Genomic DNA, 17,619 nt, shown 5'->3' with positions numbered 1-17,619 from the left:
TCTCGTACCCCCCCCCCCCCCCACTTTGGACTGGAGGCCATTGTCTGGGCCATATTGTCCGTCCCTGGAGAGCCTTGATAACCATGTCTCCATCCATGGAGAGTGAGCGGGGGGAAGAAAAGAAAGAAAAGGAAAGAAAGAACGACAGACAGAAAAATACCAGAGGAGAATGCTAAAGCCCCCCGAGCCCACCACCCCCCCTTCCCCATTTCCTCCCTTCCCAACACCCCTCCCAGCCAACTCTCCCATCGCGACCTCCCACCCCGGTGTGATCAGCTGACCCCCTCCGATAGCCAATGAGAGAAACGGAGGGGGGGAGGCGATTAGGCTGCATTTGTTGTTGTTGTTTTATGGTTTGGGATGAAAGAGAATGATGGAGTGTTAAAAGGGACGGAAACTGTGTGCCTGTGTGCGCAAATGACGGAGGGCAATGGAGACACATGGAGAGAGACACGTACCTCAAGGCTAACAAGACTCTTGTCATATGACATGAGGTCAAAGGGTAGGGGTCAAAAGTCGGGTCAAAGTATTGCATTGTCAACAGAGCAGGAAAACTCGAGCTGTGCGCATATGTGTGTGTTTGTCTCCAGCTAGAGTTTTACTCTTTGCACTTCACATCCCTCTTTCCCTCTCTCTATCTTCTCAGCTCATTTCTCCATCGATGCAGACGTCTTGTCTTACACTGATCCCACTATGTTGCCTTCTCTCTCCAGCTACGTACTTCTCCCTCTCTCTCGCTCGTTCCCCCTATTCGCCCGTCCTTCTATCCCATTGACAATAGGAGACAGTGTTAGAGACTTAGACGTCCTTCCCAAAGCCCCACAATGAAACCTCTGTCTTTTTCCAGGTAGCGAGGGAAGGGGACAGGGACAGAAAGAGAGAGGGTGGCAAGGGGGGGAAAAAGGGAGACGACCTTTTGGGCTGAGATGGGAAAGTTTCAAAGTAGGGGAGGAAAGAAAGAGGCCAGCTGGGAATCTTTGCGTATTTGTGTGTCGCCGTTTATGCAAGACAACGAAAGCGCAGTTTTGTGTGTGTGCTTGTAAGTGTTGGTGTGTGTGTGGGAGAGTCTAGTTTATAGGAGCAGGCCAAGTCACTGACAGCGAGACAAATGTTGTGACTCCTTTATGGATTGCTTAACAAATGCGGCACAAATAGTGGCCTGGCACAACAATGGAAAAACACTGTCCCTCGCTCAATAAACATTATGCAGCGTCTCCCCTCACAAACACCAGGGGAGCGGGTCCCCACTCTACCGGATGCACTTTTCCTCTCTCCTTCTGTCTCTTTTCACCCCCTCCCTCCATTTCTGCCTCCCTCTTTCTCTTTTTTTTTCTGCAGCGACACTCAAGATTTTCCCACGAGCTGCTCTCTCTTGGCCCAAATAAGACTGAACCGTCCCTTCACTCACATTTTTATCTGCAAAAATACCACATACCGACATTTAAAGATGCTTACATTTCCCATCATTTCTTTTTTCTCTTTACCGTTTCATCATGATGTGGGATGTGAACAAGGCCACGATGAAGTTGTCAGTTGACTCAATGTAGAGAAATCTGTTTTAAAGGAGGGAAGAGAGTAGAAAAAAGCTTGAAACATGGCGAGGAAAGTATGCAAAGTGATGCCTTGCTGATGACTAAAGCTTTGGATGGATGAATGGATGACAGAGGCAGACAGACAGAGGGAGGGGGAGAGAGAGAGGTAGTCCAGAGGCCACAAGTTAGCCCACATCTTTCTGCACCCACCCCCTGCTCCTTACGCACACAAACGCACAAGACGACTGTGTCCTCAGTGTGTGTGTGTGTGAGTATGATTAACAGTGGCGACATTAGGTTGTGTGTTATTGCCTTTTGTGGTTAAGCTGGACAGGAAACATGGTTTGGGCTGTCGGCCTCCGATTTGGGGCACCTCACAGAGGATGCTTTGTGTGTGTGAGAGAGAGGCTGTGTGTTTCTGCCTTTGTGTGCGAGGGTGTGTCTGTGTGTATGAGTGTGAGTATATATCCACAGCACCCGTGTTAACATTTTCCCCATGCAAGTCACTGTTTATGGAGTAAGTCATCAGGCAAAATTCATTCGCTGGGCAAAATCCGGCAGACATTTGCGGACGTACAAACAAGCCACAAACTTTGGCGTTATGATGTCACGGTAAAGTACCAACTTGACCCCGACTTCATTTTGAGTTATATTCACAGCACATTTCAATATGAGACATTTGTGGCTGGACAGAATTTGAAGCTTATCAAGAACCGCCAACTCCCTGTAATGTAACTAGCAGCTGCGCCGAGGGAAAAGAGAATATCAGTGACTCCCCTCCCAGGTCCTCCCTCCCTTAATCGCTCTCCCTCCATCTCACTCTTTCCTCTCTGTTGCTGCCCCACTCTTCCCACTGTTCAAAAGGACAGCCTATAAATAGATATTAGGCAATATCCTTAAGAGTCTGCACAGAGAGGGAGAGAAGGAGGGAGGGAGGGACGAAGCCACATTCTTACAAACAGCTGATTGTGTGAGGAGGGACCAGTAAGTAAGACAACACCGAGAGAGACGGGCAGGAAGATGGAGAGGGGGGGAGGAGGGGGGGCAGTAGAGCAGGAGGACAGACGATGTTATAATAAGCTCAAGAGTGTGTGACGGAGAGATAGAGACAGACGGAGGGAGAGGAATCAGTTTTGAAAGCTGCGAGAGGGAAAAGAAGATGGCAATAAAGCAAAGTGGTGGGGTGACACGGGGGGAAACATTTGTTTAAATTCCCACCTGAGGTGTCATACAGATGTAAATGCTGCGGCCGGCTCTTGAGAAGCAAAGCGCCCCGGGCTCCTTATCTAAAAAGGCACATTCCGCTCAACTATTTTGATATGCCCTTCTATTCCCTTCGAGAACAATTTCAAAGATAGCTCGCTGCTTCTTTGCAAATAGACCCCATACCTGACTGACAGGCAGGCAGGCAGCGCTTAGCCGTCACAAGGTGGTGGAAGAAACGCAAATGTCACTTTGACTCTTGACAGCACTTTGGAATTAGCCGCTCAGCTTATTTTTAACGTAAGCACGTCGAGATGATGAATTTAACTGACTGTGGCGCGTGTTTGTGTGGCAGTTCGAATAACGAGTAATTCAAAAAGAGGCTGAACACTCACAGACACATACTTGCACACACACACACACACACATGTAGTCTGTGCATGCATACGCGTAGAGGCACACATACTTTGTGTTACTGTGGAATTCTCCAGAGGAGGCTCCCACGCTCCCTGAAAGCTTGTTCTGCGTAGACGAGTTAACAAGAGCAGTTAGCACCATGATTATGTTAGCAGCCAGACAGTGTGAGAGAGCTTTGCTTGTATGTGCGTGTCTGTGTGTGTGTGTGTGCCCGTGTGTGTGTTTGCACGTAATAGCCTCCAACATTTCTCCGACGGCTGCGTTGTTTTTCACCCCGCCTTAATTAAAATTAGAACATATTATTGCCCCTATCAAAGCTCCATTCATTTATATATGATTTATATGTGTTTGTCTATGATTGTGTGTGTGTTTAAACTCATTTGCCTGCGCGGAAGCTTGCAGTGTGTATCTGAATTGTCGCGTGTGCGTAAGCTTGCCACTACTGATGTGCCAACAGGAAATGAATGCTTTGATTACAGTAAAGTGATGGTGAGGAGATGGTTAACCGCCACCAATGGCGATTATTCGGCCAGTTAATGGACGTCCGTTGCTGTCCGATTAGTGACTTAGCACCAGTGGACATATGCGATATGAGAGGGACTTAACTGAGAGGCCGCTAATCATCAAAAAGCCAAGGGGAAGTTGCACACTAATCTCAGCTTAGCGCTCTCACCGTGTGCATGGATGTGTGCGAGTGTGTGAGTGTGAGCGAAAGTGGAAGAGTTGGGGGGGTGGAGGGAGGTGTAGAAGAGACAAACAGCAGACTTGTATTTTGTTTCTTTAAAGTTTACTTGTCTTAATTTGAATTTCAAATTTTTTGAAATAGACAATGGGCCGCGTTTGTGCTGCTAAATCTGAAGAACTATTATTGTTGTAATGGTGTTATGTCATTCGATACGTTGTTACTGTGCTGCTTTGTCAAAAGAGTTAACAGCATGTGCATGTGTTAAATGTGTTAAGGACTATTTGGCGGGAGGTGTAAGTTTTTTGGCATGGAAGAATAGAGCAAAATTATGCTAATGTTCTCTAATTATGACCCGGCCGACGGTGCCAATTTATCGACTTAATACAACATCATCTCTTTAATCCTCACATCACTCCGCGCTTCCTCCAGGTCTGCACCGGCACGACAGCACTGCCAAACTTTAAATGAAGTAGCCGGCGTAACCTGCACACCCGCCGTGCCCAATTGTATAGTAATTCTACTTCAAAGGCAAACGGGAGGAGAGTGGGATTTTATAGCCGGAGAGGAGCTGTGAACGGCCTTCCCCATTCAGACACCCACCTCCGAGAAAGTAGCTGCAGAGGTGTGTGTGTGTTTGTGGGGGGGGGGGGTGTTAACGGGTGTGAAGAGGAGTCGAGGGAGAGGGGAAGAAAGGCAAAATCCAAAGAGTGATGAAATGGAGGGTTTGCCGCCGTCTTATTTTCTTTCGACTCTCCGAGGCAAAGTTGTTCAAAGCAACCAAACACTCTCTCCGGCCCGCAGACTTTTTGGATACCAGTTTTTGTTTAATATGTTATTGTGTAACTCTTCTCATCCTTGAATCCCCTGTCAGAGATGTGGACAGGTCAATTTGGCTACTGTGGTTAAGTGCCGAGTTCTAATATATAAACATAAAGGCCTTGCTCGTTTCGTTTTTTAAAGTACATTTTTGTAGCTGATCCAAAACCCCGCACTTTAGTGAGGAGACGACCCTTTATGCTGATCTCAGGTCTGTATGTAGGGTTATGGCAAGCAAAAGGTGTGCATGGGGGGAGGTGTGTGTGTGTGTCTGTGTGTGTGTGTGTGTGTGTGTGTGTGCGCGCATGTGTGTGTCTGAAACAAAAGAACCCAGTGTGAGAGGGTGAAAGGAGGTAAAGTAAACAGGCACTGATGAGGACAGACCTGCAGTGTTTGGGCTGTGTGTATGTGTGTGTGTGTGTGTGTGTCTGTGCCGCGTGGCTCAAAGCCCTGTAGTTTATACAGCTGGGCCTACCGCTCACACTGGACAGTGTGTAAAACAACACACGCACACACACACATACCTTTTCTTTAGGGTTAGGTTCCACTATTTTTTTTGCAGATGACAAGTATCATTAATGTTATCACAAGTTAGTTTAATGTCATTAAGATTTAATGACCGCAGCGTTTTGTGGAAAAACTCATTTATAGCTTTAGCTTGTGCTGACTAAGCCCTTTCAGATAGAGCAGCCAGTGGAAAGAGATGAAGTGTTGTGTGTTTTTGTATCAATGTTAATGATTCTCCCGTCTACACACATAACATTTACTTTATTAAACCTCACTGATTTGAACACAATTATTCTGGAGCAATTTTACTGTTAAGACAATTACTTGTTAAGATTGCTTTATCATTAAACAAACATTTATGTAATAAATTAATTAAAAAATCAAACAATTATTTACTAATAAATGAGGTTTTTACCGGGCAGCTGTGGACCAGAAAGGCACTATGAAATAGTTTTGAGGTTAGATAAATAAAGCGTTACATTGCTGCATTGTTAACCCTCTGATCCTGATTTACAATTTGCTGATTTTCCGGTTTAACTTCGAAATAAATGATTACATGGGCTCTACAAGAGTTGGAAAACTATGCAAACTTTGAAAGCATGCAAATTCACCAGAACTGAAATATGCATCAGCGCATGGTGAGCAATGAAAACAAAGCAGCTTTTTTCTTTCCATGAAATTGTCACTGTAGATGTAAAATTCCACATTACACACATGATGACAGATAACAGCTCTGTGTTAACGTTTTTAAAACATGATGATTGAGTTATTGCATTACATTACCATGGTGGACTCTTACTCGTTTCCCCCAGTTTTACTCTGGAGTGGTTTATTTGATTTTGACCATAATCTTCCCACAGAGAGATAAAGCCACATGTTGCATTTTATAGCACAGCTCCATCGGCTTCAGGGAGCAGCACTCAATATTGTTTGCCTTTCTACTGTCATAAGGTAAATAAGCAAGGAATTAGCGGTGGGGCTGCTCCAAGAAACAATGCCAGATGTACAGTCCAGCGGAAATCCAATAGAGTCAAGAGTGTAATCAGTTTATCGGAGACAAGCAGAGAGGGAGAGAGAGGGAGGCTGAGGGAGAGTTTTTCAGAGAGAATGAGAGACAGAGGGATGGAGGCAATTGAGCAATTAAGCTCCGATGTGCTTGAAATTAAGACGGATGGAAGGAGTCAGAGAAAGACAGAAAGCATCTGGAAAGGATGGCTGGGATTGGAATAAAGAAATGATGAGGTGGACTTGTCAGAGAGAAAGTAGAGCCCAAGTAAAGAACTGCTTGTTGAATCGAGGGGAGAAGGAGAAGGAGAGGAGGTCCCGAGTCAGACGCCTGTTCCTTTCCCCCCCCTTTCGCCACCCTCGCTCCACGTCTTCACAACCCCTCCGTTCCTCCATCCATCTCTCTGTCGCCCCTTCCCTCGGTGCGACTGAGCGTTAGCAGCCTATTACCCAGGGTCATAGTCGCAGTGGCTTCAAGGCTGACAAGTGCATCTGAAAGCACTCAGGCGATGCCGAGAACCACATTAAACTCTATTATTGCTGCATATTCACTGCGTCCCTATTCAGCTGAAGTACAGGGAGGCGAATTTACCTTGTGAGAGACAGAGTTCACCTAATAGATGTGGCTTTATATCCTTTCCTACTTTTCAAGGGAACAAAGCCAGGATAACAAATGCAAACGGCGGGGCCCTTGTATTGCCGGCTATTTTCCCCAGTTCCTCTATTGTCCAGAGGATTTCATAAACACATATTATTGTCGCTGCGCATACTGCTCTCTCCTGCACACTCTTTCTCTCTCTCTCCTTTTCTGTCTCCCGCTCCATCTCTGTATGAAAGCCTATTGTCAAGACATGGTCATTTCCTCCACAATGGCAGTGCAAGCGGGCTCCATTTGCAGTAATGGCCCGTCTTTTGGAAACGTGAACGCTGAACGGCCCCAATGGTAAACATAGGACCTGTGTGTGTGCCTGTGTGTGTGTGTGTGTGTGTGTGTGTGTGAAGGTCTGCCAAGGAGCTGGGTGCTCGCAAAGCCACTGAAGGGGGATGTGATGTGGAGTTACATTGCAAGGGCTCGGTCATCTGTTTGTGCTCAGGGTGGGACAAAGACACACTAATCCAGAGGAGTGGAAAGAGACATGGTTGGAGAGTTGGATCACTTAATACCTGCTGCCACAAAATTATTAATTCAAGGAAACACTCTGAGACATCTGACCCTCAAGGCACAATCTGCAAAGCACCCTAAAAACCTAGAATTAGGTTAGAAGTCCAACTCTGGGAGGAAACTTCTAGACCATCTGTGGCCGCCAATGTAACAAGTCTCTTCACCGATCTATTATATCATCCTGTGAATAATGCTCACTCTTCTCATGTTTTTCCTTCTCCCTCTCTCTGTCTTTCTATCTGTCATCTTTTTTTTTTCCAGGATGTCTTCCAAGCGACCAGCCTCTCCATATGGGGGGACAGATGGAGAGGTAACCATGGCAACCAGCAGACAGCGAATGGAGGACGACGAGAGCGAGGGACTGGGCGGTGTCATCCACCTCCCCCTGGCCTCCTACTGTGGCAAGGTGTCCCCTCGCTCGCCCCACAACCGGAACTTGGACAGCCCCCCTAATGCGGTAAGGACCACTACTGGTGTCTGTTGTTGACTCTCACTCACCCATGGGTGACTGTGGCCTTGTGTGCTGACTCGGGGTCAGCCATTGACGTGACGGCTACGGGTCAGACATTTGGAGGTTGTTCCCAAATACTGTAATACTGTAACAAAGACATTACTTAAGTCTTTGGCAAGCTTTGTCACCGTCCGTGTTAAAAAGACACTAAAAGAGGTCGATTAAATCTCCAAACAATTATTCAGGCTTATACACTATATGAACTATTCCCATTATTCCTCTTTGTAGACTCTGCAGGCTTTGTAGGGCTTCTTGGTCTTCATCTGTCTGTTGGCCGTGCATCCTTGGCATTCTTTACTATCAAGCTGTCTCCATGTTTGTCTATGTGTGTTTGGGATTGATCAAATTATGGTTATGAAGATGCTGACCTCCAGCGTAATGAAGTAACACCCGTCTCTCATTCTCGCTTATAGAAATGGGGTAACTACGGCAACACTATTCAGAAAGTCTTGATTGTCTGTTTTTTGATATGATAAATAGAGCTTTTGGTAGGGAGTTTCATCCAACCAGTTGATGTGGCGTTTAAGGAAATTGCAACAGTAAACACACACACAAAAAGTACACCCAACTCAAGAACGAAGAATCTAAGAATATTTGTTTAGTGTTGTTGGTCACAGTCATGAAAAGAGGGAGATTTCTAAAGGAGAGAGAAATGAAAAGCAGTTTCGGTGGAGGTGGCAGTGTTTAAAACGGGGGGGAAATGAAGGTTCAAGGCTACTGTTTGGGTGAATGTGTGATTTTGCTTTTGTGTGTGCACCACCAGCCGTCGCCTTGAGTCTGTTTGATGCACAAGCAGAGAGACAGCGATGTACCAAATGTGCGTTGCGTGACTGCAAAATGTGAGCCATCGCAGTGACTCATTCTGCTCAAGATGAAGTGTGACATTGTGTGGTGCCGCTGAATGTATGGCTCTGTATGTGTAAGCGCATTTGGGCGCATAACTGTGTGTGTGTGTGTGTGTGTGTGTGTGTGTGTGTGTGTGTGTGTGTGTGTCCACATGCCCTACACTAGTGTGGTTATTTTTACAGTTTGATTGCTTCCTCTGTGTGCTTCTCGCTAAATATGGGCGCGTGGACCTTTGGTGTTGAGGCCCGGTGTGAGGACAGAGTGGTATACAGTGCAGGCATACGGCAAAAGGGTGGGAGTGTGTGTAGCGTGGTTTTTGGATGCATTTCATCTAGACCTTTTTCGTAGAACAGTGTTAACTGACATAAACACATATTATTGTGACTTGCAATGTCTTCTGTTGGTTCCTCACCTTGGTACGCTCATGACACAGCAGCGCTCTGATAACAATTGGCGACCTTTCCCCCACACCCATGATAAGTTCAGCGTTGGAAGTGGGTGCACGCTGTAAAACAATGAAACGGTGCTTTGGAGCCGTAATGGTAATCTAATTCCTTAATTAGCCCCCTGATTAGCCCGCAGGCCCCTCCCATGGTGGACTCTGCATGTGTGACAGGCGCCAACAGTAAACCAAAGTCCTGACACTACATAGGAAAACACACACACACACACACAAACACCCACACACACACGCTGCGTTATCAGTGGCTGTTTAGGGTAGTGATTAGATTATGGAGTGCGTTTAGATAGATCTCTAGGTGTCTTCATTATTTAGAGTTAACAACCACAAAATCCAAATCACAAGAATGTCTATTAAAGCAAAAATAAGGACAATATCAAATATTGTCCCTGTCCCTATATCTGTCCCTACTTGACATCTATCTGCTTCTTGAAGTGATTAAGGGATTGAAAAAAAACACACAGCTGCTTTCTGGCCCGTTAACTCATACTGGGGTGGAATTGGTTGTGTGTGTGTGTGTGCAAGAGGGACTTGCATTGTTTGGGATGGGAGACGGATTGGGTCTCACACACGGCGTAGAAGTGGCTGTGGATTATTAAGTGGCAAGCCATCATCTCGGCTGGGTGTGCGGCTAAGTGGGTGGGGTGGAGGTTTATCCGCTTGCTTGACATGTTGTAAGATGTGTGTTAAGTTTTTTTTTCTGCGGGGCTTAATAGTGCCAATCCCTTCGCCGCTGACTGGCAGCGAGGAGTGGATGAGGAGGAATGGAGAGAGAGAGAAAAGGAGATTTACAATGTGGCAGGAGTTGCGAGTGGGGGGGATGTTATTAGGTTTGGTGGGACTGGGCGGTAGTATGGGGGGCTGGGTGGGCAGGGGGGGGGCTCTGTCAAGGCAATTGTCCTAAAGTGATAGGGGGGGAAGTAAATGGCTCATCGGCGACCAGTTGACTTGGAAGTAAGGCAGCGAGAGGAGCGAGGGGGAGAGACGAGATTACAGCTTTATCTTGTCATAGTAAATTAACACGGCAGCGGAGGAGCGCTCCACTACACACTGACCTCTTCATCCCGCCCGGCTCGCCTGCCTGCTCAGCCTTGCCCTCGCCACTTTACCTGGACAGTTACGCACGCACACACACGCGCGCACACACAACAGGAAAAACTGAACTTGCTTCTTCTTTTTTTTTTAAAGGCTGAAAATGCCACGTTCACTTTTTTGTAAATTGCTTTTTCTATAACTCCACTGTTCCCAATGAGGAAAATGCTGTTTGTCCTGGTTTGTAATAGACTGTAGTTCAACTAAAATGTTCATTGAATCAATCTGAAGTCCTCCTCGTGATTGGCGAACAAACAGCCTGATGGGAAGGATTCTGGCGGTTTAGTGAGGTGAGCCACTAAAACAACAAACTTTAACTGGGATGCAGGGGGAGTTGTAATATTACGTTTTATCTATTCAGCCTAAACCAAGACTAAATTCTAACATGGTTAATCCGTTGATCACATGTGCAAAAATCTCCCTGCGTGCGAGTAAAACAGTTTTCTTTTTGCTTGCGTTTCCTTTCTTTCCCTCCCATCTTTTGTGTGGACGCAAACAAAAATATTTCCACATCAAGGATACAGAAGCGGCGTCTCTCACACACGTGCTAATGGACAAACGCTAATTACTCCATTTAGCCCTGTTTTTCTCCACAGACACACAATGCACAGTAACACCATAGAAACCCATAAAGATATTCCATCAAGGATTATTTCTTATTCATATTCTCCACGCGCTCTCACCCTCGTTTTGTGTAGACATGTGTGTGCCCGCATGTGTGCATGTATTCATATGAATTTGACAGATTTAACGCAGTCATTGAACAGTCTTGAGACATAGTGGTCACACTTAATTTCTCATGCCAGTGATGCGCCAATGAATCAACACACGCTTGCCTGTCAACAACTAGAGGTCGTGGTAAAATATACTGTCAGACATTTTAGCCAAACTGCTATTTAAAATACAGACAATACAGCTGCATGTTTTTAAAGATTGACAGGACAAGTGTGTTATTGTCATGCAAGACCATTAGAGAAGTGGAATTAAGCCATTCAAATGTGTATAGAAATAAATATTCAGTAGGTTCATTTCAATGGATTTTAATTAATATTGATATTAATGAACTTTAATTATTATCTACATGGTTGATCATTTTTAGATTGTGCTTGACTAAATTTAGGGATTTTTGTGTTAAAGCTCAAACCGTATCAATGGAACAGGAGGATACAAGTGATGTGTGTGTTTCACTGCTTGTCCCTGCCTGAGGGACCGCCAAGTCAAAACTGACAGTCTCAGTGTAAAGGGATTTGGTGTGCGTGTGTGTGTCACTGCACTGGAGGTGTGTTGAGTGCATGGCGTGGAGATTGGCAGCTGTGGCATGGTGCAAAGTCTTACCCCCTCCAGGAGTGATCAGTGTTCTATGGTGTGTGTGTGTGTGTGTGTGTGTGTGTGTGTGTGTGTGTGTGTGTGTGTGTATGCATTTTAGGTGAGCAGCTGTTTCCAGTTCTTGCTACTTCCACATTGTCCATGTCTTGATCCACAACAAGGCAAGCATCAAATGTTGTTATTCACACATACACCTTCCAAAGCCCGAGACATGTCAGGCTATGGCAGAGTGAGAGACAGAGAGAGAGAGAGAGAGGACGAGGGAAGGGGGGGTGAGAGAGAGAGAGACGGACAAAAAAACAGAACATGAACGGCAGCATCTGTGCTGGCTGGAGGAAAAAATAGCATTTAGATTTTTTTTTTTCTGGCAAGACTTAAGTGTGTTTAAACCAACCTCCCCTCGCAGATGAGCTTAAGAAGACAAAAGTTGTTTAATTCGGTTCCATTGCAGAGGCAGTAAAAGGATAAAGAGAGTGAGAGCGAGAGAGAGGCACAATTTTTACTTTGTTCCAGTCATTTGGAAGAGAATTGACATCTGCGAACTAAAGGCAGAACCGCCCACACTGCCAGCCTGCCACATCCAGCGCATATAAATACATATATGCAGGCACCCGCACATTTTAACACACACACACACACCTACAGGCTATGTGCACTAACCATGTCACGTATGCACACAGAAATGGCGAAAGAAAACATGCTCACACACGAGATGAGGGCATGAACATTTGCTCTATCCAGAAATTCTGTTTGTACTTATGCATAAATACATGTTGATGAGCAAAGTTGTGTACCTTGTGTTACTGCGGGAACACGATGGGGCACACTGAGCAGCTGACTGACACTCGTGCACGGTAAAGACTTGCTCTGGTGTCTTGTCATTTTGATCCCTCTTGTCTTGGACATTACGGGGCGGGTACGCAAATTGCCAGGGTAGGAATGTCAGCGAGGCATATGGATTATATGCTGGGGGGATTGAGAGGGGGGGAAAAAACATAAGCCTTTTAAGTTGCCTTTGGGATGAAGCAGTCTGTCTGACTTCACACATAAATAATGTCACGGGCCCTAATGTACCAGGTCTTTGAAGAAGCCACGGCTCCCTGCTAATTCCCTTTGATTGGGAAATGACCTTCATTGTTGGACGGGGCGAGATGACATCTCTCTGGCAGATTCTCGACAGAGCAAAGAAGATCCAAAGCAACAACCCCCCCCACACACACACACACAGTTCCCCAACAGATCCCTCCTTCCCCCCCTGCTCTCTCCCTCCGTTTCTTTTTCTGTTTGTTTTGTTTGCGCGACATCTTTCTCGAAAGAAAGAGTGTGGCTGATTTAAGTAGGCGCTGGATTAGATAAATGGGATGTGACAGGTGTGACCGTTGCCTTCAAGATGCCTGCCTTCGTCTCTTTCACTGCCTCTCTCTCTCTCCGTGTATCGTCTGTCAACTCTCTCCCTCTCATTTCCTCCAGTAACATCTCTCTCCCCCTCTCCCTTACCCCCTTACACTCTTTCTATCTTGCTCTCATTACCTCTGCATGTTTTTGCCAATGCTGATGCAACACTTCACATCACAAACCCTCTCATTTGATGTCAGAATTTCCCTAATCTGAAGAACAGGAGGGAAGGAATTTATAAAGTAACAAAGAACAACTAACTTAAGACAGGAGAAGGCCAATGCAACACTCAGGTCAGGTGGCATGGGGAGGAAAGTAAACTCTTTCAGGGCTTTAAGATCAGACACTTTCCCCCCATAGCGGCCTGTAACTCATTGCTCCATCACACAGCATCTATAATTGTTATAGCCATATCATCGCCGTCACACTCTGTCCCTCTGCAACAATGCATGTGTGAGGAAAAACTAATGCAGAGAGAATTGAATTAGTCAGCATGCTCAATAATTCAGAGCGCAGAAACACACAGAGAGAGAGAGAGAGAGAGAGAGAGAGAGAGAGAGATGGCAAAGTGTAGAAAATGCCAGGTGATAATGGTCTCCCTCTACCACTCATACAGTGTGTCAGTGCCATGGACAATGAAGGTATTGTCAGCTGAAAATATTCATCTGAACACAGAGAAATGATCTCAGACTTTGTCACAAGTTGTACTTTTACGTCTTCTCCTCCCTTAACTAAAAGGCATTTCTTAAGAATAGAGCCCTAGATTACATTTTTGAAGTGCATTCAGCATTTAGTGGTCTTATGTATGAAAAGAGGCTGGATCAGAATACAACAGGAGGAGTTCAGATCCAGATGACTTCATTGTGGACTGTGATCTTAGTATTAAGTTCCACTTCCACTAGCAGCTCACTAGTTAATGATTAGTGAGCCATCCCTGCTGTAATAGACCATAATGTCATTAATACAGCTGGAATGTACTACCAGAGGGTGTGTGCGATGCAGGGTGTGTGTTGATCCCTCGCACATACACGTGCACACACAGACAAAGACAGGTATATGTGTGCTCCTGTCCCAGGCGGCGCGCTCCATACTGTAGTGGGATTAGCCAAAGATTAACCCCGTGGACCATTGACCTGCCGTTCCACAAAGAGCCTGATTGACTGTCTAACTTGCTGGCTTCTGTAATTAAGCATGACATACACCTGAACAGTGTGTGCGTGCAGAAAGGTGGGCTTACTGTACGTGCCCTCTCACGTGGACGTGTATTTGTTGATAATGATATCTTTAGTGTCAGATAGAGATGGTTACAGATAGTGTGTGTGTGTGGGGGTGTTCCTTCGAAGCTAATGGTGCGTTACTGTTAACCGGGCTGAGCCAAAATTACAGTAAGTCAATCAGGTGGACTGTCCAAACAACAACAGGGGTTTTTCTGCGTTAAAGATTAAGATCCTGCAGTTTACTTAACATTCAGCTGTTACTGTTATTGATCGCTCCAATATAAGTCATAAGTTTTATCATGTTGGCTCCAAAGAGTACAGCTGTCAAAATTAATCCAGACCTCAGAGATTGATTATTTACTGATCTTATAACAGGTTCATGTTCTACTAAAGCCTTCAATGTATTCGAGACAGCAGCATAATTATTTATCATGACAACTTGGCAAATGGCAAGAAGCTTTACCATGAGTGGCAAACATTCTGGATTATAGTCTTTATATTTTCTTGCTGTCAAGTTGATTGTTGTTTTTCTTGTCGTGGCGTAGTCTTTACCCATCTGTATTCTTTCACATAAAGAATGGACCTGCCTCAGTATTTTACTTTTCTTATGCCTATTCATAACAAGAATCTATTTTTACAGGGTTTTTGTTGCAGCCTCATCATTAATTGCCAGGAAACGTAGGACAAAAGTATAGCAGAACAGAAACTTGGACTTGGCTTCCGTCCAGCAGAGTTGGACTTTCCTCAAAGCCAAAAGCGTCCGAGCTCTGTAATAAAGCATTAGCGTGACTCATAAAGTGTGCGTGTGGAGTCTTTCTCGCTGATGTTTCATGTGCTCACTCTGTCAAGTACCTCCAAGTCAGTCAAATGCAGATTCCAGAGGATGAGAGTGAGAGTGAGAGTGAGAGAGAGAGAGAGAGAGAGAGAGAGAGAGAGAGAGAGAGAGAGAGAGAGAGAGAGAGAGAGAGAGAGAGAGAGAGAGAGAGAATGCCCAAGGTGGAGATGACTGGCCGGGGATGAAAGTTGGTTGCAGTGCGCTAAGGGAAGGGGAGATGATGTAAATAAAAAATGAAGATAATGAGTCTCATCTACAGATTGTCTTTAAAAAAAATCTACTCTTTTCTCTCTTCCCTCCCCCCATATTGTTACCTTAAATGTCCTGCTTCTCATTTTATAATCTCCTCTCCCCTCCCCCAGGAGCAAGATGGCATTAAGGGGAGCTCCCTGAGTCCTTACCCCCAGCACAATTCTACCTCACCAGGCAAAGAGGAGGGTGGAGGTGGGGGCCGGCCCTGCAGTGACGGGGGTTCTGCCACGGGCACCCTTGGGACCCCGGAGAGACGTAAGGGCAGCCTTGCAGACGTGGTGGACACACTGAAACAACGCAAGATGGAGGAGCTGATTAAGAATGAGCCAGAAGGTCAGTGATGAAAGGAATGCCTGTGCGGCCAGATGTGTAATCTGGAGCTCCCCTCCATGTCTCTGGCTCTGTGCTGCTCTTTTATCACACTCCGTTGTCTGTGCACTCTTTCTCTTTCTTTCTGTCTTGTTTTCTCTCTGGCTCTGCCTCGATCAGTCTCTCTCTCCCTCTGTTATGAACCCACACACATTCAGATGAGAGGCGAGCCTTTGTTTTTTTCCAGCTCACAGACAGACAGCATCAGCTGTTTGGGTCTATTGTCCACCATGCTTTGCATATTTATCACAACCTGACAAATAAGATGTGTTTGTGAGCATGTTTGTTAATGTGTGTGTATGAGTTGTGTATGCGTGTTCTCCATTTTGAGTGTGTGAAAGCCTGCAAACATACTTGGCTGTCTTAACAGCTCCAAATGTTTCCCTGGGTCTTATTTTCTTCATTTTTGGCCATTATTCCAATTGGTAATAATAACATATTACTCCCAAACTTCATCGCTGAGATCTGGGGACATGGCACAAATGCTAAATTGTATCTAATCCACACTTTATCTGTGGTTTAGACAAATTGTAGGCTTGTTTACAAAAAAAATCTTGCTTAGAGGACACAGACAACAGCTGAAAATAAAGCGCTTACTGCTTCCCGGCACCTTTATAAATGCTACAAAGTGGGCTCTGAGGAGGAGGCAGATAACACATATCAAACACATAGTAAAATAGGGTACACCTGGCTTTTGCCCAGGGGCACGATGGTTGAGCTCTGCCATCACTCACGTTTCATTCTCAAACTTAGCCCTGGGCCAGCAGTTGGAGTGAGTAAAGGCACCACAGTAGCCCCATGGCTGAATCTGTGACATCCACTGAGCAGATGAATAAGAACTTAACATCTATCAAACGCAATCAGAATGACAATGTGATAATGACAATGAGGCAGAGATATGACTAACAGGTGTCTCGCTCCTTTATGACGATGCCATCATGGAAATAATACGTTTGTTTGTGGAGAACACTGTGATAGATTTTCCTCGTCTCCATGCCAGCACAAATTATGAAATGGCCCACAGGCGCTTGATTAAGACACTCCAGGCAGAATACGTATTAAAACAAGGTTTGTTTTCTGTTCGCCAGGTTTCTCTAACTACAGTTATTGGTCATTAGATCTTAAAACAACGTCATCCAGCCTAAAAAAACACCACATCTGTAAGTAAACATTCACACGCATCCTCAAATGACATGTGACTCAACAGGCGTAAGAATAGCTCAGCGCTGCACTACAGTGTGTGTTTATTGTCACAGTACATTAACGGATTTTCATTTCAAGCTGCGATGGTCCTACCTTATGTTTACAGGCTTTTTGGTATGGTTTTTGACGCACTTGAGAGTGCCGGTCAGCTTTTGCCGTCTACATGTTTTTATTCCATTCGATAGAGAGGCGTGTTGTTGAACAGAGACGTAATTGAGGTGTGTTTTGGGTTGTTTGCTGCTTCGCTGGACCTCATGAACTGGCTGCACAGGAAAAAAACAACAATAATGGATCTTTATGAGTCAGCCAGTGCATCGCGGGAGAGGCAGGAAGATAGCGGGTGAAGGAAAGACAGAAGGAGGAAGAGAGTGAGAAACGGAGGGAGAGCGGGAGTAGTGAAAGGGCAGTGTCTTTACAGACCCCATTAGCAGAGTGGCACAGTGGTGCTGTGTCCAAACCAACCCAGAGCATTATCTGCCTTACGCTTAAATGAAAAGCGCCAACAAAAGGCCCCGGCGCCACTACACCCAACGCACACACCCGCACGCACACACACACACAAATACATACACACACAAACCCAGGGCAAGCAAGGAAGAAAGAAAAGAGAGTAAAGGAAGAAAAGGGAGGCAGAGAAAAGATGAAGAGGCAGAGGGAAATGGAGAGGACGAGAGAGAAAGAATGAGGGCCGGTATTGAGCGCAAGATAGAAATCCCTTTTCTGTGCCCAGCAAGCTATTGTTTGGCTGTGTGGCTCACAAAGGCCATTAGCAGCAAACAGCAGGTT

General features: G+C 45.5%; 1 protein-coding gene across 12 annotated transcripts in view; it reads left to right on the top strand.

Annotated features, from left to right (window-relative positions):
* sox5 (SRY-box transcription factor 5) overlaps window positions 1-17,619 on the top strand; it is a 173,618-nt gene that overhangs the window by 96,458 nt on the left and 59,541 nt on the right. For all 12 annotated transcript variants that reach the window (XM_076152371.1, XM_076152408.1, XM_076152379.1 and 9 more), the window contains 2 exons: window positions 7,589-7,784; window positions 15,372-15,594. In XM_076152371.1, coding sequence (XP_076008486.1) covers window positions 7,590-7,784; window positions 15,372-15,594 — 418 coding nt within the window. In that variant the 5' untranslated portion in view covers window position 7,589. The remainder of the gene's footprint in view (window positions 1-7,588; window positions 7,785-15,371; window positions 15,595-17,619) is intronic.

The sequence above is a fragment of the Genypterus blacodes genome, unplaced genomic scaffold (assembly GCF_046128005.1).
Source record: "Genypterus blacodes isolate CSIRO-AG114 ecotype Tasmania unplaced genomic scaffold, CSIRO-AGI_Gbla_v1 ptg000007l_1, whole genome shotgun sequence".
NCBI lineage: Eukaryota > Metazoa > Chordata > Actinopteri > Ophidiiformes > Ophidiidae > Genypterus > Genypterus blacodes.
The sequence above is the reverse complement of the archived record's forward strand: the minus strand, read 5'-3'. Positions and strand labels throughout refer to the sequence as shown.